Here is a 24,168-nt window from a genome sequence, read left to right on the forward strand (position 1 = left end):
ACAAGCAAAAGCTTCAGCACTTCATCCCTAATGTACAACACATTCAGAAGCATAAGAAGACAATAATATAACTATACGTTTATCAGTTTTTGTTACCATTCAGATCATCAATTTGTGTATTCAGTAGTACATGTGAATTCCGCTCATATATTATGTCATGTCAAATAACTCCAGAAACAACCATGTCCAGACTAATATTAGTTCAGTAAATCCTAACAGAAAAATATAATATAATCTATGACCCGCTAATCATTTTAATTGACAGATTTCTAAATATTATGTGCGAATTGTAATTTTGTATTTTGGTCTTTTGATATTTTATTTCTATTTAAACATTAAATCAAAAATTTAATTTATTTTTTATATTTTTTTTTAACAAGAATATTTTTATTTATTTATTTGATTTGAGATGCATCTCACACTAAATTAATGTGGGTTGCTGTACCATTGCTACCATTAGGCTGCTTAACCCTTTCCTGCCATCGTCTCCAATGACTGTTCCTCTCCAGACTTAACAAATAATATAATCAACAAACAGTGTTATTTTGTTTTGCGTTATGGAATAATTGAGTGAATAAAGTATAAAAAAAAAGAAAGAAGAAGAATGCGGAAAAACTGATTTCTTCCGCCTCTTAATTGGTCGTATCAAACAAAGTGAGTCACTGTAACTAAAACATCACAACACTCATATTGAAGATATAATTCAATCAAAGCAGCTCAACCTCGACTTCGGCCCTTTGAAGCTTTGTAATTGAATCTAACAAATGCGAACTTCGACATGGTTTCTTGACTCCATACTGAGCCTTTGATAGAAGGAAAACAGCAGGAGGGAACGGAGGAATCATAATCAGTCTTTCAGCACAAGTTCATCTCCCCCTCACACACCGCTTCCCTTGCCTAGACCCCGGCCTGAAAAGAAGGGGTCAATGGCGGCATTCCTGCTTTGATATCAAAGGTCCCCTGGTTACTCGTAGCCCGAACAAAAGCTTTTTCATCTGGTTAGTGGGCGAGTCCCCTCCCCTTCTCCCTAATAAAAGTAGGACCCATTGATGTTTCAAAAAAATCCACTATGAGAAGATTGTGTGATAGGCCAACATAGGAATTTTGAAAATAGCAAAAAAAAAATCATTCCTTAGTTTTTTGTTTTTTTTTACAATAAAAGACTTAAGTTTAGATGTTTTTATATCATCTGCATGGTGATATATAAGAAAATGAAAAAACAGTTGTAAAGCAAATGTCCATCTCACCTGCTCATGATGCTGCTGTGATCTCTGTGGACACAGGCTCGATCTCCTTCACGGCCTCCTCAATCACCTCGATCACCTGGGCCATCACCTCGGCGCACTTCCCTGATGTCGTCTTCTCCGTCTCCGGCTGGTCCGCTGCTGCCTCCGTGACCTCTCCTGACGCCGTCACTTGAGCTTCTTCTGACAGTGTTGAGAGTTTTTTTACGCTTGCGGGGCTCGTGGGCTCTACGCTGATGTTGTTGTTCACTGGTCCATTGCTGTCAAACTCTACCACGGCCTCTTCTTCCACCGATGGCTCCTCCACCAGATGTGCTGACTGCAGGACCACCTGGACTGGAATGTGGATCTCTATTTCTTTGTTCTCCTCTGATTCCTCTGATTGTGGTTTCACCTCCTCCTCTTGGCTCTCTTCCTTCTCCACCTCTGCGACACCCTCTACGACTTCTTCCACTACAACCGTTTCTTCTTCACTTACTTTAACCTCCACAGCTTGCTTCAACTCTTCCACTTGTTCCTTCTTCTCCTCCTCCTCTACCTTTGCATCAAGGCTCTCTGTGACCTCTAAAGCGATTGTGTCAATGACCTCCATGGCAACATGAAGCTGCGGGGGTGACTTCGGTGCTGGTATGTCACAGACGACAGCGACAGGGGTGTCGACGGTGACAATGTTCTCAGTTATGATTTCTTCCTCTATTCCTGCTGTTGCCTGGACTGGTGATGGGGCGGTGGCAGGCTCTTGGGGTTCAGGTGTGGTCTCTGAAACTTTATCTATGGCATCCTGAATGATAGCCTGGGCAATAACCTGGCTCTGAGCCTCAATCACACAGGCCTGCTGCACATCATCCTGGATTTCCTCCATCTCCTCTGTTGCCTGCTCACCGACAGCAGGACTCTCTGGCTTTACAATCTCAACGGCAGTGGCCTCCACAGTCTCCACAACTGTCTCTTCCTCCTTTATGGTGACCTCCTCTGAGCTTGCCACCTGGTCAGACTCCACACTGAGCGGGGTGATGCCAACCACCGTTTCTGTGATGACAGGAGCCTCCTCACTTGATAGGACAGTCTCCTTTGTGATGGTGGTCATTGTAGTACTACACATGGTAAAAGATATCTCCTCATTCACAACCTGAAATACCTCTGTGATAGGTGCATTTTCCTCGGTGGCAGCATCAAGCAGCTCCGTGTCCATTTTCACTGCCTTGGTCTCTACAGTTGGCTCGATGACTTCTATGCTCTGGGTGCAGATGGCTGTCTCAGATGTTGGGGTAATGGGGTTGACTACTTCAGCTTTTGGAGAGTTCTCGCTCACTGTGGTGGTCTGAAGGACAACAGACTCCTCCAGAAGAGTGGTGACGACTCCAATCCTCTCAATTTCAGGTTCGCAGCTCTCAGTGGCAACCTGAATGCCTTCCACATCATCCTGGGAATTTTCAACAGCGGGCTCAAGGTCAGTGGTTTCAACTTGCTGCACTTGGGCCATGAACACTGCATCTTCCGCAACTGTGACTTCCTCTGGACTTGCTGGTTTCTCTTCCAACAACACCTCTGTGCCCAGGACATCATGGACCACGGCCATGCACTCAACGAGGGTTGTTGCAGGCTTCTCCAGAGCTACTTTGGCAATCTCCTTTGTGCCCAGGCCAGTACAGATAGCCATTGCCTCTTCACTAGTATGTGGCTGCAGGATAGTATTTGACGTTACCTCTGCATTCTCAGTTGGTGGTTCATCCTCGATGTTTTCAGAAGCTGCCTCTACTGATACATCTACAACAGTCACAGATGTCTGGCATACAATTTCACTGATTTGGGCCTCAATACCCGCCACAACCTCCTCGGCGTTTCCCGACAAGGGTCCCTGAGGAACGAGGGTGGCCTCTGCAGCTGGAGCCTGAGTGACAGGCTTCATTTCAGCTGTGGACAGCCTACGACCCCTGCGACCAAGACTGTTGGTCTGCATAGCCTGGTCCTCATCATCTGCAATATCAGTGTCAACAGACTTTGGGGTGGCAGCATTCTCTGCCTCCTCTGGGATGTCACTCAGCTGATCGTGGTTATTATCAGCTTCTTCGACAGAGGCTGGAATCCATGAAGGGGATCTATCTTCAGTAGACACGTTAGTCTGGATTTCAGCTGGTGCTTCCTGTTTAGCCTCAACTTGGTCATCGTACTCTGAGAGAGGAACCACAGCTGGGGTGTCAGAGTCCTCCTCTCCAGCTTCAGTGGAGGTCTGCTTTTCAACCTTCTTCTTTCTGCGTCCAGGGAAGAACTTCCTCAAGGAGAAAGATGACTCTTCCTTTGGGGCTTCACTGTCTGACTGGACTTGGTTTGCACTCTCCTCTGGTTTTTCATCAAGTTTGGGCTTACTCTTTGACATAACCATGCGTTTCAGTGTGTCCCAGGTAGATTCTCTCTCAGGGGGGCTTAAAGGCTCAGGGGAGGAAACAACTTCTTCTCCTTCACTCTCTGTGTTTTGTGAGGCAGAAGTGACAACAGCAGCCTCGGGTTTGACCTCCTCTTCCTCTTCTGCAACTGATTCTACAACTGCTGCTGCTTCCTCTTCAATCTTGGTCTCCTCATCATCAGAATCAGATGTCCTCCTTGTCCTCTTTTTGGTTCCACCCATACACATGAGGGCCTCCCAGGAGACTGAGGTGTCCATTTTCTTTTTGGGCTCTTCGGTGCTGCTGACAAGTTTCTCAGTGTTTTCAGTATTTGGCTCTTCCTCAGTTGGCTTTTCCTCCGTGGCCTCCTCCTCAACACTCTTATCTGCTAATGGAGCGCTCTCAGAAGAGGACAGTGTGGCTGACTTTGCTGGTTTCTCACCCGTGGCTTCATCATCACTCTCAGAAGACCTTTTCACAAGCTTCTTGGGAGTTACTAGTCTCTTGAAGGAGGACCAGGCGATGATGCCCTCTTTTTTCTTTTCTCCGTCAGAGGCAACTTCAACATCACCCTCTTGGCTGGACTCATTCTGGGTCACCTCCACAGCAAGGACATGCTCTCCTGACTCTTCTGGAGATGAGGGCCCACTGTCGGCTTTAGGAGCCTCTGCTGATTCAGTGGATGACTGAAGCTGCTCAGCCGCCTGCTCGCCAGACTCAGTCAATTTGCTCTCAGCATCTTTCTTGGCCTTCTGTTTCTTAGTTGACAGTTTCTTCAAGCCGGCACCAGTGAAGAGCTTCTTCAGGGGGCTTCCCTGGGGCTTTACCTTCTCCTGTGATGCGAGGAGCTCCACCTCAGACTTCACCTCTGCTGGAGCCTTCTCCTCCTCTGCTTTTTCCTCTTCTTGTTTAGTCTCATCAGAGGTACCTGCTGAGGGAGCAGGGGTTTCCTCAGAGGCTAGGGTTGCCTCTGATTTGACTTCCTCTGGAGTGACTGGAGCCTCCTCCTTTGGCTCCGATTTGTCTTCCTCTGGAGTTGCTGGTGCCTCCTCCTGGTTTCCTAGCTCTGCATCAACCTTGTCCTCCTCTGCTGCAGCAGTTTCCTCTGATTTAGCTGCTTCCTCTTCAACAACTGCCTCCTTGTCTTCCTCCTCCTTTGTCTTCTTGATGCTGGCCTTCTTTCGCAGGTTAGAGAAGATGCCTCCACCGAAGAGCTTTCTGAAGGGGGACAGGGTCAGGGTGGTCTCCTGGGAGGGTGGACTGGCCTCTCCTTCCTTCTCAGCTTCTTCCCCCTTGACTGCTTCATCAGTGTCTCCATTTGCAGCGTCTCCAGCTGGGGCATCAGTGGTTTCAGCTTTATCAGTGAGTTCAGCCTCAACAGTAGTTGCCTCCGAGTCAGTCTCCTTCTCTTCAGCTGTGCTCTTCTCCTCAGCAGTAACAGCCTCCTCCTCCTTTGTAGGTTCATCCGTCCCAGTGAGCTCTTTTCCTTCCTTATCTTTGACCATCAGTAGCTTCACAGGGTCTTTCTCCTCACTCTTGTCTTTCTTCAGTGTGAATTTAAAGCCCACGAAGCGGAAGATCTTCTTGAAGCCCACTTCAGTTGCATCATCAGGCTTCTCCTCCCCTGCCTTCTCCTCAACAGCGGAGATGTCATTGGCATCAGGGGATTCTTTCTCCACTTTCTCCCCATTCACTTGAGGGGCTACTTCATCCTGGGCGGTGTCCACGGTCTCAGAGGCCTCCTCCTTTTGAGGCACTGACACAGCATCAGGCTGGCCAACTGAAACGACAAGAAAGGAAAGCATGTTCAGTATGATACACATCAGATATCTCATTCAAGATTTACTCCTCAATTCATTTGTCATTGCTGCTCCCTTCATCTCTATCAGACATTTTCTTATGTATAAATACTTTAAACATTGACACACTTTTCCATTATGTTACAAACTGTAACTTCTAATCAGTGTCGTAAATACAGTTATTTTGTTGATGTGTCCAGTGACATGCAGCATCTATTGGACCCCTGTCCGTCCTGGGAGAGGGATCCCTCACATGTGGCTCTCTCTGACGTTTCTACGTTTCTTTCTGGAAGTTTTTCTTTACTCTTGTTGAGGGTTAAGCACACAGGATGTTGCACCTTGTTAAGTCCTATGAGACCAATTGTGATTTGGGAATATGGGCCATACAAATAAAGTTTGATTGATTGATTGATTGATTGACTTCCTGCATCTGCTTCCGGACAATAACAATATTCCCATGATATTCATATAATAAAGCTTTGACCGCAGCTGTGATTTTATAACAGTCAATTTAACAAATGTAATGAAGTGAGGAAATCAAATCAACCAAGAAAGCTGTGTTTTATAAAATCTCTGTCATTACTCTGAGGAGAAACTACATTCCAAAGAAATGGGATTTTTTTGTTATATCATTATTGAAAGTCTTCTTGCCATCTGCAGATAATCAAAGATGTTGTACAGAAAGTATTTGCTGAGATCAGATTTTATCAAGCATATGACCACTTAATTGCAATCAGAGGTTTGGCATTGGCACAAATAACACAGCAATCCCCCCCAAGGGAGATTCACGGAAAAATCTTGCATAACGACAGTAATGCTGTTGGCAATTTGAGGATTATTGTCCAAATACACAATGTGTGCAGAAAACCCCATAATGTTGAATCATGTGGCCCACTACTTGGTCCTTTTGAAGGCCAAACTGAAACACTTGTCTAACTCCACTATTGTGAGTGACTCCTTGGTTCGTCACACAAATAACACAAGAATTATGTCATACAAATGGCCTGTTAGCAGATGTGGTTTGAGACAAAAACCACACATACAACCCACACATTCACATACGATGCCACGTCTATCTGTGTTTTGACAGGAGGAGGCCTCGGGGGATGACGACCTGCCAGTGCCTGAAGCTTTTCTTTCTTTTTTTTTAACTCACTTCTCACTAGAGGTCTGGGAAACCTCACATCTGAAACCCTCAAAACAAATTCCCCAGGACTTTTAATGACTACATATCAGCTTACCTGATTATACCCACTGGGGAACACAAAGATGCTCTCCTTAAACCACCATGCACACTGTGGGAACTACCTCCTACTCTCGCCCTGGCAGATTCAGCTTGTAAATAAAGACGTGTTCTTGTCTCACACACAAAAATGCAAAACTGCGCCACAAGTGTCCACATCCTTCTCCTTAATTATAGACACGAAGCCTCAATCACTTGCACGACATTCCCGGAATATTTCAGGTTATAGTAAAGAAAACTCTAAAAGTTCACTTGACCAATGGGAGTAACTTGTTGCCGAACACTGCAGCAGCATTCTGTGCTAAATTTGTGTGAAGGAATAAAGAAGCTCTTTCATACGCTAATGCCACTCACAGGGGCACGCCCATGTTTTGTATATATATTTAGATTTGAGAAATGTGAGCTATGCCTCTCACTCCATCTTTAGGGGAAAACAATTTTAGGATTCTCCAGACATGCCAGGGGATTTAAAGAATGTTTATTTGTATTTTTTTCAGTTACGGTGTCTCGTCTGCGCCCATATAGGATTTAAACCAAACAATACAGGCCCCTGCAACCCCTCCTTAAAATAAGTCCCAATCCCCTTGACCCAAATTCCACCACAGCAGGATGGATGTGGACCCACCCCCTTCCCAAGGCACACACTCATGCAAACACAATGGCCTTTCTAACCCGCTCTGGCCTCCGACAATAAAAGAAAGGGGGGTGGTCGACTTTCCTATTATCAAGACACGCTGCAGTTGGGAGTTTGTCGTCTTTTACTTAAAACTGATGTAAAGTTGGGGAAAAAGTCCGCGCCCAAGTAACTTATATGATACATCAGTGTCACATGGCAGCGGGGCTCCGTCCCACATGTGTTTAATTTAAAGGGCACTTGTCGAATCACACTGTTGAGTGAGCGGGTCAGGGCAAGAATACACAAGCATTGTGTAAACACAAGTCACAAAGCAAACAGTTATCCAATATGAAACCACTGCTTTTAATTGGCCGACCCAAAGTCAGCTTAACTATGTATATAATTACACATTTCAATGTAGTTCTGGTGCGCTGAAGAATTTGTGTGTGAAGACGAATGTGTGTGTGTGTGTGTGTGTGTGTGTGTGTGTGTGTGTGTGTGTGTGTGTGTGTGTGTGTGTGTGTGTGTGTGTGTGTGGGAGGGGTCAAACTGTTGGTAAACCAGACGAGGCCACGTGTATCTACACAGACAATAAAACAGGAATCATGTTGATTTAACACACTCCTGGAATCTCTCCCAGTCTTTTTGATCTTTGTTTTCCGGAGGGTTTTTTTCCTGCCTCGAACACAACTGTTAACATTTGATTTGGGCGGGTGGGGGAGTAAATGTGAGGAGAGTAGGGGGGGTGGTGGTCTTTTGAATAACGACTGTACCAGAAAGAATGCGAGCGTGAGGGGTGAGGCTGCAGGGGGTGAGCAGGGGACAGTTAAGGAGATGGAGGGATAGGGTGGTGGGAGGGGGTTTCTGCCCTGAGGCTGCAGCCCTAACTCACTTTAGAGGGTGTTACATATCTGAGACACACACACACACACATTCATAGCTGGGATGCGTCTCTCTGTGGTGAAGACAGGCTTTGTTTACGGGTGTGAAAGGCATTTGGTAAGGTGATGCCCTCGCATTAAATATCATCACCGCAGCCAAAAAAACCCTCAAACAATTGTTGTAAATCTACCCCAGTGAGCTCAGATTTCTGATGTGGCTGTGTGTGCGTGTGCGTGTGCGTGTGCGTGTTGAATGCCAGCCATTCTTCCTGTTGTTTACACACTTTGCCCCAAATTAATGCAAATCCCTGTTATGATTATTGTCGTCTGGAGCAGAAGCCCTTGAAACAAAAGATGTCGGTCAAAAAAAAAGAGGGCAAGGAGACACAACACCCCCCCAGACCACCTCACCCTCCCCCAACAGGACCCCTTCCACTGACCCCCCCCCCCCCCCCCCCCCCCAACCACCACCACCCCCCCCCCCTCTCTCTGCATCAAAGGTGTGGTCGAAGTGTCTCCTTGGCTCCGGGTGGGGGGGTTGGGGGGGTCTCCTCTGCACATCCAACACCCAAATACCTCTGTTATCTAACTCACACCGAGCCAGAGTCTGCTGCAGCGGCGTGCTCACAGAAAACCTGTTTGTTTATGTGTAAACGATAAAGCTCTGGTATTCCACTCATTCACCGAAACCAAAACCTGCGGGTCGAGCAAGACACCCCCAAAACCCCTGCTCCATTTCAACCATCACTCCCAGTTATAAGGCCTGAAGAAGAATTGGTCTTGGCATGTAATTAATTCCATACGCCCCTCTCTCTCTCTCTCTCCTCCCTCCTTCTCTATCCCTCTAAACTGAATAAGCCCACTGGGAATTAGGATCCCACTCTAATCTAATGAAATACTTCACATGACGGGATGCATGGGAGCTGGTTCGGACGGACGAGCTAAAAAGAGGCTTTGAAAAATATTTCTGTGAATTGGTGGCTCATGTATATTTCTATCGGGGCAGCTGTCACCGTGTGAAATTCTTTTCCCACCAAAGGAGGCTTTGTGGGATGTAAACCCCCCCCCAAAAGTTCACTCTGAAGTTTGTCTAAGGCGGAGACGGCGGTTACGTGACAGGAAAAGTTTGTGCAGTGGATAAACATTTTTTTCTTTTACTACAGGGCTACTGAAAAATGGGATGATTCAGAGTTCATACGAAACCACTGGTGATGGAGGGAGAATGATGAATTACCACTTGATGATCGAGGCTCAAAAACAGAATTTAAAAACCAGTTTAAATTGAATGAAATTGAACAAAACGACAATAAATATATATGATTTCACACATTTTCTTCCACAATGAGTCTCTGGTGGTCAAAGCAAAACCACCTCCAACTGAAATCCCTCTCTCGTGCCGGAACATCCACAAACCACAATGAGTAACCACACCCTCAGGACAACAATGCCTCCGGCTGCACTCACTCATGTGAGCAGAAAACAGTTGCTTTTGGTTTTGTTTTTCCTACGTTTATCTAAAGAAAAGATTTAAAGCCACAGAAATGACGAAAAGGCCAGATTCTAAATTGAACTGGCACAAGCAGCCACAAAGTTTGCATTCATGTTGGACAGATCACCGCAGGGTTAAAAGTTTGGGATGAGGCCCTTTTTGCTTACCTGTTAGAGTAATTGTTCCAAGCATTTGTAAAACGACCAAAAAGCCTTCCTCCAAAAAAAAAAAATTCTAAAATAAAAAAGGTTAAAAAAAATATAAATCTTTTTTTAAAGTATTGTATTTACTGTCTTTACTGTTTCCCTTCACTCGTCTGCACGCTCTTCAAAATGTGAGATCTGCTCGGCTCCGTCTTAACTCCTGAAACTCTGAGGTGCAGAAGCTGTGTGTCTCTCTTTCTCTTCTTCTCTGAGTGTCTCCCTCTCTCTTCCAGCGCTTCTCGGTCAGTATGACCAGAGAGGAGGGCTCCACACACATTTCAACAGACTGACACACATGTCATGTTGGGACCACCCCTGCCTCCCTCATGCCTCCCACCTCCCTCTCCTTTCTTCAGCTGTTCTGAATGAGCAAACCCCCCCCCCCCCCCCCCCTCCCCTGCCTCACACACACACACACACACACACACACACAAACACACACACACAGACACCCCCCTACCCCCACCATCCTCCTCCTTCCTTCTCCGACTCGCTCTCCCTCAGACCTCCAACCCAGGGATGACTGGAGCTCATCATGTGATCTTTCACATGATGGGGGTCTCTACTGTCCCCCCCCCCCCCCCCCCCCCCTCCTGGCCTTAATATCCAAATGTGTCCTCTTTTAAAGGCAACTGGAGACCACTCTTCTATCCACCTTTTCTCTTCCTTGACCAGGCTTTCCCCCATATCTTATGTCACTAGTCATGTAGAGGAATGTTGAAACTGGCGAGCAAGAGGGAATTTCACGATTTCATTTGGACACAAAACTCTCCATTTGTTCTTAATTGGAAATGGGTGATTTGTATCCGTTTAAAGTGAAATTAATAGAGAAGCACCATCCAGAAACTGTTTGAAGAGTGGTTCATACCAAGGACCTCAGAACGGGGGTGCCATCGCGTTGCCGCCTGCTCCCTCTGAATGTTAATGAGCCCCTCTCAATTACTCCAGTGCAGACACATTTAATTCAGCTTTTGTCTCGGGGGGTGGAGGGGCCAGGAGGAATGCAGATAAATCCTCAGGTACATACCAGGATAATCAGATCTGTCACACGTTAGCATTGTCCCAGAGGAATGTGTGAGTTCCATATAGAAGGCTCCCAAATAGGTGATAACAGCAGTAATCAAGTAGCGTCTGAGCGCGGCCCCCCTCACCCAACACTGGGAGTGTGTTGTGCTTTAAAATGTTATTCAACAAATCTAATCGGCAAAAGTTTCAGTGTGTTCCAGCAGCGTTTGAACCTCAAACCCAACCAAACATCATCATTTCAAATCAAATCAGGGCAAAACGAGAAAACACCGATCGAGACAAAAAACACATCCGAGAACAAATAATCGGATTTTCTCTTTATCCGACACCACTTCCTGTGAGTCTCTTCAGATCCACTGAATGGAAACGGGCGTGAATACCAAGGTCTTTGGCCATGAATGGAGAGCTTCATGGTTTTTTTTTATCAGAGCTGGCGGAGGAGGAGAAGGAGCGGAGGGGTTCGGAGGGACAGAAGATACAGTCGCAGATCTAATGAGACACGTTCAGGAGAAGTTCCCAGGGAAATGAAATCTTGCTTTTCTTATGTTAAGAGAGAATTAGGCATAAATACACATTGCGAGAATACTCTTAACTTTAAAAGTTAAATCCCATGGCTGCATCATGAAAGACTCATTCATGTGATCACACTCATTTACAAAGAATTTCACCCTGACATGCCGCTTCTCGGTTTTTGGATGTGACTCATGTCAGGTTCACTACATTTGCACTTTCTCTTCACAATGAGACGAGCACAGCATTGAGCTGAGTGGACAGTGAGTCAGACTGAGGGGAATTTAAAGGTTGGATGAGAGTATCTTGGCTGGGTCGGCCCGCATCTTCCTGTTTCCCGCCCAACTTCCTTCATATGACTCATGCACATCAGTCACATTCCATACATACAGAGGGGTTTTAATTCAGGCACATACAAAGCCTCAGGCTACACTGAGTTATATGGGAAATATTATAGCAATGAAGTTCCCAGTAATTACAGGACAAGGCGGCTATTCTCATAAAATATCACATATAAATCACATATCATAGAAATACAGACATCCTATGTGAAGACCAGGTCTGAATTCATCCAGTGTAATAATAATAATAATCGACTGTTTACCTGTTTAGATCTTCATTGTTAAGTGTGAAAGATTAAAATATTTCCTCTGGATGATAGATTCATTTATTACTGTGAAATAAACACCAAATAAACAAGTAGAGTAATTCTCTTCACTCCCATAAATGTGTTTCTTCTCTTTATCTTCTCTTGGTTTCAGTGCTAATTTCATTTACATCTCAAACCCTGAAAATAAAAGGTTGTTTAAATTCACAGAACCTTGTCATAAATTAGAAAATATGGTATGAGTATTGAAATGTCTGGTTTTCCAGAACCACAGACCAAAACCAAATACTAATATTCAGTTTGCTATCATATGTAACAAGGAATATCATGAAATATTCAGATTTGAGAAGACGGCACCACAGACTTTAGTTGATAACTGTAGTTATCGATTTGCTTTCCGTCAGTAGATCAATTGATTCCCAGGGAATAATTCATGGATCTGGATGAGAAAAAATCTGGCATAATTAGAGGACTGATATTTATGAGTGTTTGCAATTTGATTGAATTTAAGGGTCTCTCCTTGGCAGCCGCTCCAACGAGTGCCATCCTAGTGTTTTTTCTTTTATTAGATAAATGGTCACTTGAATGAAACAAACTCTGGTCACAACACTCAGTAAACTGTAATGTATTTCATATCTTTAAACTGCGTCTGTTGACTTGCGTCTGCACAACCCAGGGCCAAGTCTGTGGGGGTGACGCCCCACATATCTGGATAAATCAGAAAACATGCCTGAGTTCAGGAATGTTTGAGGAGGGGTCTTGAATAGTGGGGCGGGTGGGGGGTGGGGGTGCTGCGCAGGGCCGCCTTTTGGTGGCCTGTAAAGAAGCGCATGACATCATCGGACAGCAGAGGAGAAAGCCCCTCCTCCTCCTCTTCCAAGAACTGGATGGGATGATGTTGAAATAATTGGAGGAAAGGGAAACGAGGGATGTGAGTGATGTGTGAAAACGCAGGAGATCAGAGAGATTCTTCCTCCAGTACTTCTCCTTTCTTGTCCATTTAAAAAAAATGTTTCTCCTCCTTTCACACTGTCCTTTTTTCTCCCCCGAATCCACACTCCAGTCTTCTTTAATCCCTCCGCGGCTCCACCACTTTCTCCTCCTCAATCCTCTGTCCTCACGAGCCCCCATCCCACCCCTCCTCCGGTCTGTGTGTGGGCCGGAGGGATGGCTGGTTAAGAATGTCGGACAGGGAACCGGTCTTTTCTTGACGTCGCCGTTTCCTCTTCCCTTTGCACGTTTCCTCGAGTTATGCCTCATTCTGTACCCCGCACGGCGTGTCCACAAACCCTTCCGCCTTTTCTTGTTCAGATTCAGATGACGTGATGTCACGCTATGAGATGATGACTGTGGCGGTGAGGTCTCACATTCGAGGATTTCGTGACCATCTTTTGTTTATTATTGCTCTAAAACAATGGGGGGGGGGGGGGGTCATGTTTACAGCTTTCAGCACTGAGAGGGGAGGTCCATAAAAATCTAAATTGTCTTGCACGCAAACTGACTACAATGAAATCGGAGATGAAGTATGTCTGCCTCTGTTATTGTTTGTCTTCTAAGCTGTCGAGTTAAAGTCCTACAACCTAAAGAGGTGCGTCTAAACTGGGGTGTAGAGCAGCGACAATCCCTTCCAGTGTATGTTTATCCAGCCTTTGCCATCTGCTGTGCTTGTCTTCACGTTTTCCCCCACATTCCTGAAATATTTGCACCAGGAATTTGGCATTCCAGTTGTTGTTAAGCATCATCTTGTCTTCTTTTAAAAGACTGGATGTAAAAATGGGGAAGGCGAGATCCAGAGAAACCAGATCCTGATGCTTCAAACGGGCCTTGGAAATGGTCGACAAAGGACTTCTCCACTGCTAAATAATCCAGCTGGTTTGACCAGGGTGTTAGTTTGAAGTGGGTCTATGCTGAACTCTGGAGAGACGCCTTTAAAAAAACCAAATATGTTGTGAGTAAAAACGCCAAGTTTGAATCTTGCTCAAGTCCGAAAAAGGGGCTCATGTGGACTGCGTGCCAAAACGAGACGGTTCCCACTCCCCACGCAGCTGTATCTCATGAGAACTCCACCGAAAAAATGTTCCTCACAATAGCTCTTATCCTTCAAGCTCTTCCTGCCTGCTTATCCATCTTCCTTACCTCAGACTGAGCTCTGCTTTACATTACAATCTGGCAGAGCTCCATTAAATCCACACGCAAACAAACGCTCGTCTGAAGAAGCCATTAAATCCAGAAAAAACGATTTTTCCTGAATGGAGTCAGATCGTTTTTGTTTCCACGACAGTTTTTGTATTTTTTTAATGACTTTTCTAGAAACCAACTTTGGTAACTTAAGTCTGTTCAAGCCGGGACGTTCATCGTTCATGAATCGTAATCGAGGTAAAAGTTTGAAATAATCGTGATGTTGATTTGAAGTGGTATCGCCCAGCTCAAGGTTCTACAGAGGAAGTATGCAGCCCCCTCAGTGGACAATTGAATAATAAAAGTGTCATTTCATTACGAGAGGTAAATGGGAACTTTCACTCCATAGCTTGGTGTCCATCACTGGAAATGCACAGGTCTGCAGCTTATGGAGACGACAGTGTGTTACCTGCAGTAAAGTCATTATTCAAACTCCAGCCTAAGTTAACCCGGTCATCTCATGTTTAGAAACTACCACCACCCACTCACCCCCGGCCCCCAACTTCAACAGGTGCCTACCGATGACCATCTATACACACAGTAGTGGGGTAGGGGGTTTGCTTTAAAAAAAAAATGGCTATAGAATGTATATACAAATTATGATGTGACCACAAAAGTGACTTGTTAACAACTTTATCTGTTCCAGAACAATCTGTTCACTGGGAACCATTCTCTGGGCCAGTAACACAATATTTTCCATGGCTGTTTCCACTGTTATTACACGTTAATGTGACCCATCTGTATTACATGGTCTATTCAAACACATAAGACACATATTATTTAAATGTCTTACCTGATCATACACCAATAAACACATTTCAATTTAACATAGACATATCTTTGGTGTTACTACAGACTGACAGAAGTTCATTTGCATGTTAAAACTGTTCGATGGAGATAAAAGCAGCTGTAGACGTAAATAAACTGGGTGTTGATCAGTTTTTGTCGGACGACGATCACTTTTAAGTGTCCGCACCAGTGCACCCCCACTAATTTGAGATTCATTTTGTGCTGGAGCTGAGCCCGACACGGCAGATCTGTGCGGTATCAAATACCCAGTATCAAGAATATTACTTTTTAATTCTTCCATCTGACACAAATGAAAAACTTCACCTCACTGACACATTCTTGGCACCTATTGAAGGAAGATTTTATCATTAATTTCAAGGTAAAAAAAAAAAGACTTCTTATAGTTTATGGATACTTGATGCATTGTAAGAGGGGGTCTATTAAAGCAGGAGGAGGAGGAGGGGTCAGTTACATTCCTGCTCCATTCTCTCAGTCCTCCATGTGCCTGGGGGAGGTACAGGGTTGAGGAGAGGGAGATTAGGTTCCCTGATGCCGGGAAAGATGAGAGAGAGGAGTGCCTGCAGAAACAAGCGGGTCCTGGGGGTCCGAGGGCCCTGGTCAGGGCCAACTCTGAGTTTGACTCATTACTGTAATTCTTGACCCTGTAGGAGTACTGCCTGAATACTGCTGAGCGGGTTAGTTTCGTTATTACAAATGATCTGGTTGTGACTGGGATGCATAATTAGACATCGTGCACTCTGCATGTCCAGTGTTCCTGAACTTTTGGTTTCTAGATGAACACTCAAAAGTACAGACTATTGAAAAATAAAAACAGCTTAAATAAAACAACTGTGGTTCTGAGACACAATATAAGTATATACACTATATACCTGCATACCATATATAAATATAGACCAAAACAAGACATTGATGTCTTGTTTTTCATCTATCTATGAGAAATTTGTGCAAATCAATAATTTTTCAAACAGAATTTTTTAAAATATTCATAACACTAAATTGCTCGCTCGTAGTATTAAAGTCACAAAACCACACTAAAGAATTAGCAAGAACACAGTTGATAATTCAGCTGATGAAGAGCCAGATATTTCCATCAGGAGTTAAATACCTGTATTTGTATCGAACATATCCAGTCGCATTCACCCATTTACACACACATTCATACAGCGCTACTATCACACACCTTCAGGTGCAATATGGAGTTCAGTATCTTTCAAAACTTCAGAATGCTACAGAAAGAGCCGGGGATCGAACCTCTGGTTGGTGGACGACTCGACTGATCCACAGCCGCCCTTTAAAGTTCCCTTCATCAGGGGGCCAGAAACATGTGAATGCTCCCTTTGCTTAAAATCGGCTGAATGTGCGATAGTAGGTTTTGGCCAGAAAGTCTACGATCACACGTAAGTCAACTTCTCTGGGCTTCGGATCTAATCAATTAGAATGAATTGAACTAAATTCCACTTTTCCTCGTTTCAAATGCACAAGGCTCTAGATGGGACGCTGCGGTGTTTGGTATGAGTCAAAGCAGAAGGAGCACGACTGTATGATGTCAGTGTTTTAATAGACCATCTGATTCCACTTGTCTGCGTCCTTGCATTCGGTTACCGCACTTTGTATTTTAGCAGAAGGAGGAAGACGAAAAATAACGTCTGTAAACAGTTTACAGGCTGAGGCAACTGTTGACAAATGGCGGCTCACTAATAGAGCTCACTCATCCTGCTCTGCCCTGGAGTGTATCCTTGAAGCACCCACTACATAACAAGGGACTACATCAAATATGCAGCGCAGATGAACATAATTGAGCGAGCGACTGGACAGTGATGGATCTGGAGGGAGCGAGGGGCTTTCAAGCACTCACATCCACAGGTCTGCCGCCCTAACACGCTCCTCCGGGATCAGCTTCCTTTCTCCGATGCGGAGACAAATCACCCGGTGTCTCACAGCTGCTTGATGGATCAGCGTCTGCACACACCTACGGCACGGTTTCGAGTACACTGGAACAGCTTATTAGGAATTGTCGGCCTTAATGTGCATTGTCAGTTGGAATGTACCAGGAATCGGGCCAAAAGGAACAATCTGGCAGCTGGATTGTGTTACGATGACTGTACGGCGTGAATCCATACTGGTGGAGATCAGACAGAGTTGAAGTGAGGGGCGGGGTCCCTTCCTCTGGCGTGATGAACATTTTGGCAGCAGGACTTTGTGCGTCCCCGGAGACGAGCCTGAGTAAGTCCATCCCGCCATGAAATCATGGCCACGTGCAGAAACACACACACACACATACACACTTCCAGTACACTCAGAGAGCTATATATCCACCTTGTAAAAGATTACACCTGCAACCAAAAATAAAAACGTAGCACTCAGGGACTCCAGGCGATCATTTCTGACAATTCATGACACACACAGGGCCAACATACAGTACGTCTGCTTCACATTGCACAGTGTTGTCATCATTGGTTAGTACTTCATCTTCTTTAACTATCCACGGTTGGATCGTGGTGGCATGAGGCTCAGCGGGGTGTTCCAGATGTTCCTCTCCCCCAGCCACGCTTTCCGGCTCCTCCTGGAGGATTTTGGGGCGCTCCCTGGTCAGATGCGATATGTAGCACCTCCAGCAAATTCTGGGTCTATATCCTAGGGTCTCCCCCGAGTTGTGCATGTCCAGGAAACCCCCAATAGAAGACGCCCAGGAGGAGGCATCCTAACAAGATGTCCGAACCTCCTCGACTGCCCCGTTTCGACTCGAAGGAGAAGCGTCTCTCTGAGCTCCCTCCAGATGTTGGAACTCATCACCTTATTGTCAAGGCTACATCCAAACTATTACGTTTTAATTTGAAAAAACACCAACTGTGTCCAAACTGCTCTAGAGGTTTAGAGCTGCTAAAACAGAGAAGTTTGAAAAGGACGCAAATGTATCAGGGGTGATCATTTACCACCCGTCACTTTTAATCTGTGCGGGGGGGGGGGGGGGGGGGGGGGGGGGGATGAAGTAAGACATTTTCTTTCCTGTAAAATGTCAAAAAAAACAACAGCTTTACTTCGCCAGTTGCCACAGCCCCCGAGGCATTTTTCCAACAGCTCGTTTTTCTGTTAGAGATTTGGTTTGTAAAGAGGAAAGCTGCGACAACCGAGGAGCGTATTACTTAAAAACAAGATAAGATGATTAAAGTTTCAGATTTTCTATTGATCAAATGCAAAGATTTCAGCACAACTACGATACACTGAGATTTTAAATTGGACACTGCTCCTGGATCATATGTGACACTGATTCGCACACATGCTTTAATGAATGAGGTAAATGAACAGTTTTTATGTGGTGAACCGCACCCATAAGGTCCCTTGAGCAAACAGACGTGCAGCCTGAGAGCTACGACTGATGCCCAGTGTTCCCACAAACCAACACAAGCAGCGACAAACACACACACACACACACACACACACACACACACACACACACACACACACACACACACACACACACACACACACACACACACACACACACACACACTCAGTCAGCATTATCTCCCTCTCAAGCCTTCCAGAAAACTTCATCTGTCCTCCCTCGCAGCCGTCGGGGAGGGACCGCCAACTCTCCGGCCAGTGAATTACATCAGCTATGATGTCATCCATTGGGCTGCCACTGCACCCCCCCTACGCCCACGCCCCAAAATACAAGCAGCTCAAGGACACATGCAAACATTCAGCCTCGAGTGCACGACTACACAGAATACACAGCACTTACCGGATCTTACTTTCAATAATGACGGTAACCTGAGAAAGATCTACTTAAATAAAACCCTAATTTACTGCTGTAGAAAAAATAAATCTAGATAGAGAGACTGTTTCCATCTGACAAAAACGAATATGTCTCTTTCTTTGTCATCGTTTGTAGGAATTATGCACTTTAGTTGGACACAATACGCGGCTCCATCATTCACATTGACTGTGTTTATGTCTTAAGCTGCTCTCAGACAGGGACTGATGTCCAGACGTTTTCCCGAAGTGTTCCGCGGGGGGGGGGGGGGGGGGGGGGGGGGGGGGGGTTATGTGAGAACGCTTTCCCTTCTTACCCACGAGTAGAATGTCTGGAAAACGTCAGAGTGAGCCCACGTGACAATACAGCGGGAAAATGTCTGTGATCGAGTGCAAAACGGAAGAATACGAATATAAAAAGAGGCGTCATACACGTAGAAGACGCAGAAGAAGATGAACGAGATTCGAGAGCTTTTGGCGATAAGAGCCGATGTCTGTGTCAATGTGCTGTAAACACAAACAGAGGATTTCTGCAGAAAAGTCCATGCATGATATCCTGCCTCCTGCTCGCGTGCGTCTCACTCGGACCATCTCCTGCTGCACTCCTCACATGTGAAAGTCAAACTTCAGAAAAACACAAATTGTATTTTTCCCTCTTTGTCTATTTTTACTCCTTGTTGCTCCTTCCTCTTCCCTTCAGAAGAAGAAACTTCTCTAAGTGGTCGACTCAAAACTCTGTCTCTATGTAATATTTATTCAGTTCCTTTCTGAGGAATAACCTGGTGTAAACTCTGCATACCTCTGCCCCAGGCCTCCTCTCTGGGCTTTTTCCCGGCCAATCCAGCACCCGCAGAAGGTTAAAACAGACTTTAAGAAGGATTTTCAAACTGCGTTTCAGCCAATTTGTTATCTACGTTTTATATGAAACTCGAGGGCCTCCCGAGAAGAAGTCCCAAAGCAGCAACGGCCGCACATTTCCTCTTCCACCGTACCGAGTAACAACAAAAACAAGCAACCTCGGAGCTTGGATTCAGCCTTTTTATGAAATTCTTTTCTCTTATTTAAATTGTTTCTTTTTTCTGCCCTGCATTTACAGGATTTCCAAACAACCAAAACACGAGAGTTTCCACATCCCGTTTTTCCAGGGCACAGTCACCTCGTGTGAACCGGCAGCTCCGGTGTTTGTGTTCTCAGAGCAGTCGACTACTGACGGACACGCTGGAAAACGTAACTCCACACCATCCGCATTCTTTGATGCAACTTTAAACAAATAAATCCCAGAAACTTAATCAAACAGACCACGACAGATGATAGAGGTTGAATATTTCTACTGTAACGCTTGTCCTGCATTCACACAGTCGAACTACGCTTTAGACTAATTGATGCTCCCACTGATAATGACCATAAGAGCAGTCGAGTCCAATGTTATCGTCTATCATTCATTTAATTCTGGTCTGCAAATTATCCGTACTGTTTTCAGACATCTGGATAACTGGGCCGTACATTTTCTGGAGTTTGTCTTTCACATACGAAGAACGAATCTCGTTGTCTCGACATCTTCGTCGACGTCTTCTATACGTGTATGCCTCCTCTTCTCAACCCTGAGTTCTCCTGCTGCACTTTCACTTGGACGTTTTTTCCGGACATTTTACTCGGGGACGCACCAGGAAGAATTCCAGAAAATGTCTGGCTGACACAGACAAACAGCCCCTCCAGAGAATTTCAGGAAAATGTCTGGACTTCGGTGCAGGTCTGAAAACAGCTCCAGGCCGCACATGTTGCGATGTTTCTCCACAGGGTTGGAGCTCGAACTGTAAACACTCTGGCATACCTGATATCGAGGGACGATGATTGTGTGCATGCACGTGTGTGTGTGTGTGTGTGTGTGTGTGTGTGTGTGTGTGTGTGTGTGTGTGTGTGTGTGTGTGTGTGTGTGTGTGTGTGCACGCTCATGTGTCAGTCTTTTGATCTGCAGCTCATCTTTTGTTGTTTTTTTGGGTTGTTATCAGAGGGATTCTTCTTTTCTCTTCCTGTCTCCCACAATGCTTCGCTGGCGTTATCAGGCTGCGGTGCTGGGATGTGAAACTCCTCCACGTCTTTCACTCCTCTATCATCTCTCTTTCTGTCCATAGTGTATCTCCCTTCCCTTCACTCCCTTGCATGCGCTCCTTTAACTCTGATACCCTGAAGCTCTTTCACGGCTCCAGCTGTTGTCTGTTGTTTGTCTCCTGGTTTTATTCTCACTAGTGAGACTCTGCGATGCACAAATATCAAAGTAAGTTGTAAAATTGATTGGTCAGAACGTTCAAATTTCATATTTTCCATTCAACGTGGGTCGAGTTGGGTCTCGTAGCTGTAACGGGCCTATTTGTGAATATGCCTGAATGAAGATCTAGAAGAGAGAGGGGCTGCTGCATATTCATTTTGCCCGATCAAATCACTTGGGCAGAAATCACAGATGGTTTTCAGCAACTTCTTTTATACAAGCCGGAGCACAAGGGATACTGCAACTTATTTTTGCCTAAAATAACCAGAACACAGCCCATCTGCGTTAGACGATAAAATACAAGTTGTGTACTTGAAAGCTTCTGTTGATGAACAAGATCTAATCAATCCTGTAGAACACATCTTTCTACCTGACAGTACACGTACATAGACGCAGATACAACTGAATCCCTCTCTCTAGTCCACATGCCACAGTGACTCTCCACTCTGCGTCGTTGCCCTGAAGAAGGTATAGAGTTTCTGTATAAACGCACAGAGTCGCTTCATTAAATAGCTTATTAAATAGGGTTATTTGACAGAGCGCTATGTGACATATTTCTGTGTTTTAAGTAGTATAGGGTTACTCCTTCCTCTGGGCTATAACATATTATGATGGGCACAGGTTGCTTTGTGCAGGGGCATGGGTCACGGCCTACCAAATATTTGGGGAGGGCACGCACGCCCCCGCGGCCCTCCCAGATCGAGAGACACGACAGAATCGACAGAGAAAATAAACACACGCCGCTTTGGAGACGGGAGGTGAACAGAGATGAAGAGAGCAGGTTGGTGCACGTGTTCATTTCAGGGGAAATTAATTACACTGGTTAATGATTATGGAAGATTACTTTATTTGTTATATTTACAAGATGAAAATCCTTTTCCACTTTGAATAGTCCATTGAAGAAAAAGACACACACACACACAAAACCTCCTGGAAATCAGTTGACTCCTTGGTGAAGGTCATAAGAATAATGAAACTCACTTCTGCAGTTTCTCAGACAAAAAGACGATTTGTCTTTAGGATGTTCAGATGTTCAATAATTCACTTATAGATTCAGAGCGAGATTTCAAATCTTCTTCTTGCATAAATTGTCAATATTAGGTTTTAAGTAAATATACATAATACATGTACTGTAAATGTGTAAAGGTATAATGAGGGAAACAGAGAGAGTAACAAGAAGAGTATGTTTGGTGTGTGTGTGTCTCCAATGTGAAAAGCCCATGTAGGTGTCCCCTGTGTGTTGACATAGGGATTGCTTTAGGATCAAGAAGATTTTGCAGATCCATGAAGACATGTGGAGACACACACACACACACACACACACACACACACACACACACACACACACACACTGAAAACCGACCCCACACAAACAAGCTTACCTTCTGCCACCGCTGAAGAAACAGTAGAAAATCCCAGACACAAACACACACAAACATTACTTTGTGCATGACTTACCCCACAGAGCTAAGTCACACTCTGTAAATAAACAACAGGCTATAGACAGAACACACACACACACACACATATATGTATGAATGCACACACACACACACACACACACACCTTCTGCCAGGGTGTTGTCCTCCGAGTGTCCGTTCAGGCTGCTCATGCTGGAGATCTGCCCATTTTTCTGCAAAGGCTGAAAAAGAGACAGAAGAGAAGACTCAGTCAAGAGGTTTGTTTCATTAACACACACTGAGACACAAGTTTTTTCCTTTGAATGAATATTTCCACATTTTCACTTTCTTTATGAGAGTTAGACGAGAAGATCGATGCCACTCCCCTTGTGTCCAACCACAGTTTGTCACCACTCACCATCATACGCTCGATAATGGTTTTAAAATGATGCAAACCAGCAAATAAATGTCTCCATCTCAGCAACCCATGATGCTTTATGATCGGTGAATCAGCCTACGGGACGCTGTTAGATCCTTAAATGGTTTGTGTGCAGCCGCCGTGTTACAAAGTCATAAAGAGTTTTATTATCAGGCGGAGCAATTTATTGGTAAAAGACGAAAACACCAAAACAAGAACCCAAAATGGGTGAAGAGACCTCGGGTCACATTAACGACACCTCATTAAAAATGAGGTTTATGTTGGTTAGTTACCGGCAAGTTAGAAATCAAGTCTGAAAAAGAGCTGCAGAAATTTAAAACTCAACTTTTAACAAACCCTTCCACCGCAAAACAATAACATTATCACCAAGTACATTTTTACAGTCATTTTCCATTATGGACAAACTCCCACCGTGTTAACAAGTTAAAAAGACAACCTGGCTCACAGCACCTTATCACTGGATCAGAGCTTTTCTATTTTCTGGCAGCGACCAGCTCCGACTGACAGCCGGACAATAGCGGGCAGGTCCGAGCTTTTGTGTGTCCAGGCCGGGGGAGAGGGAACCAGAGCCTCCCCACAGAGCCGCTAATCTAACTAATGGACAACTCAGGCTCGGTTCCCAGCAGGACCAAGGTGCTTCAGGAGAGACGTGAAAAATGAGACCACAGACAGGGCACTCTGCTCGGGACAGACGGGAGAGACGCACGCAAAAGACGAGGACAAAGAGTGGAGGGAGGAGCTGGTGTACACAGAGTCGTATCCGTTTGGGAGGAATGAAAGAAAGACCTCCACCGAGAGGAGTGTGTAGAAGAATTGATCAACTGTTTAGTCTGTAAAACATAAAAAACCAAACGTTGAAAATGACCAGAATGTTTGTTTTGTTTTGAACCAAGAGTCAAAAGGAAAAATGACAAAGAGCAGAGAGAAGCACAACATTCTCATTTGAGAAGATGGAATCAGAAAATATTGAATATTCATTCGTCAACTATTAAAAATCTTCTGACAGTCGACTTATTGATTTGTTCAGCAGGTTGTGGGAGACCACAAATCCAGAAAACACATGATTCTGCACATCGGGGAAACCTCAATGTAATACTGTCCCAGTACCACACACACACACACACACACACACACACACACACACACACACACACACACACACACACACACACACACACACACACACACACACACACACACACACACACACACACAGGCAGCTACATTTCAGGACAATGAACTTGACTCGCTCATTTGTTGGATGCAGAAAACACTTGATTTTGTTTTCACTGCCTTTGATTGCTTGGAGATGTAATC

At 45.0% G+C, this 24,168-nt stretch overlaps 1 protein-coding gene across 5 annotated transcripts in view; it reads right to left on the bottom strand.

Moving 5' to 3' along the window:
• akap12b (A kinase (PRKA) anchor protein 12b) overlaps positions 1-24,168 on the bottom strand; it is a 45,125-nt gene that overhangs the window by 2,509 nt on the left and 18,448 nt on the right. For 4 of the 5 annotated variants that reach the window (XR_004613209.1, XR_004613208.1, XR_004613207.1 and 1 more), the window contains exons 2-3: positions 22,579-22,654; positions 1,248-5,408 (exon numbers count right to left, since the gene is read on the bottom strand). Coding sequence is in view for 2 of the 5 variants with exons in the window: in XM_034579173.1 (XP_034435064.1) it covers positions 1,252-5,408; positions 22,579-22,654 (4,233 nt within the window). In the remaining 3 variants the exon portion in view is untranslated. Of the gene's footprint in view, positions 1-1,247; positions 5,409-9,823; positions 10,126-22,578; positions 22,655-24,168 lie in introns of those variants that run through there. The other variant, XM_034579174.1, reaches the window with a different exon arrangement.

The sequence above is a fragment of the Hippoglossus hippoglossus genome, chromosome 24 (genome assembly GCF_009819705.1).
Source record: "Hippoglossus hippoglossus isolate fHipHip1 chromosome 24, fHipHip1.pri, whole genome shotgun sequence".
NCBI classification, from domain to species: domain Eukaryota; kingdom Metazoa; phylum Chordata; class Actinopteri; order Pleuronectiformes; family Pleuronectidae; genus Hippoglossus; species Hippoglossus hippoglossus.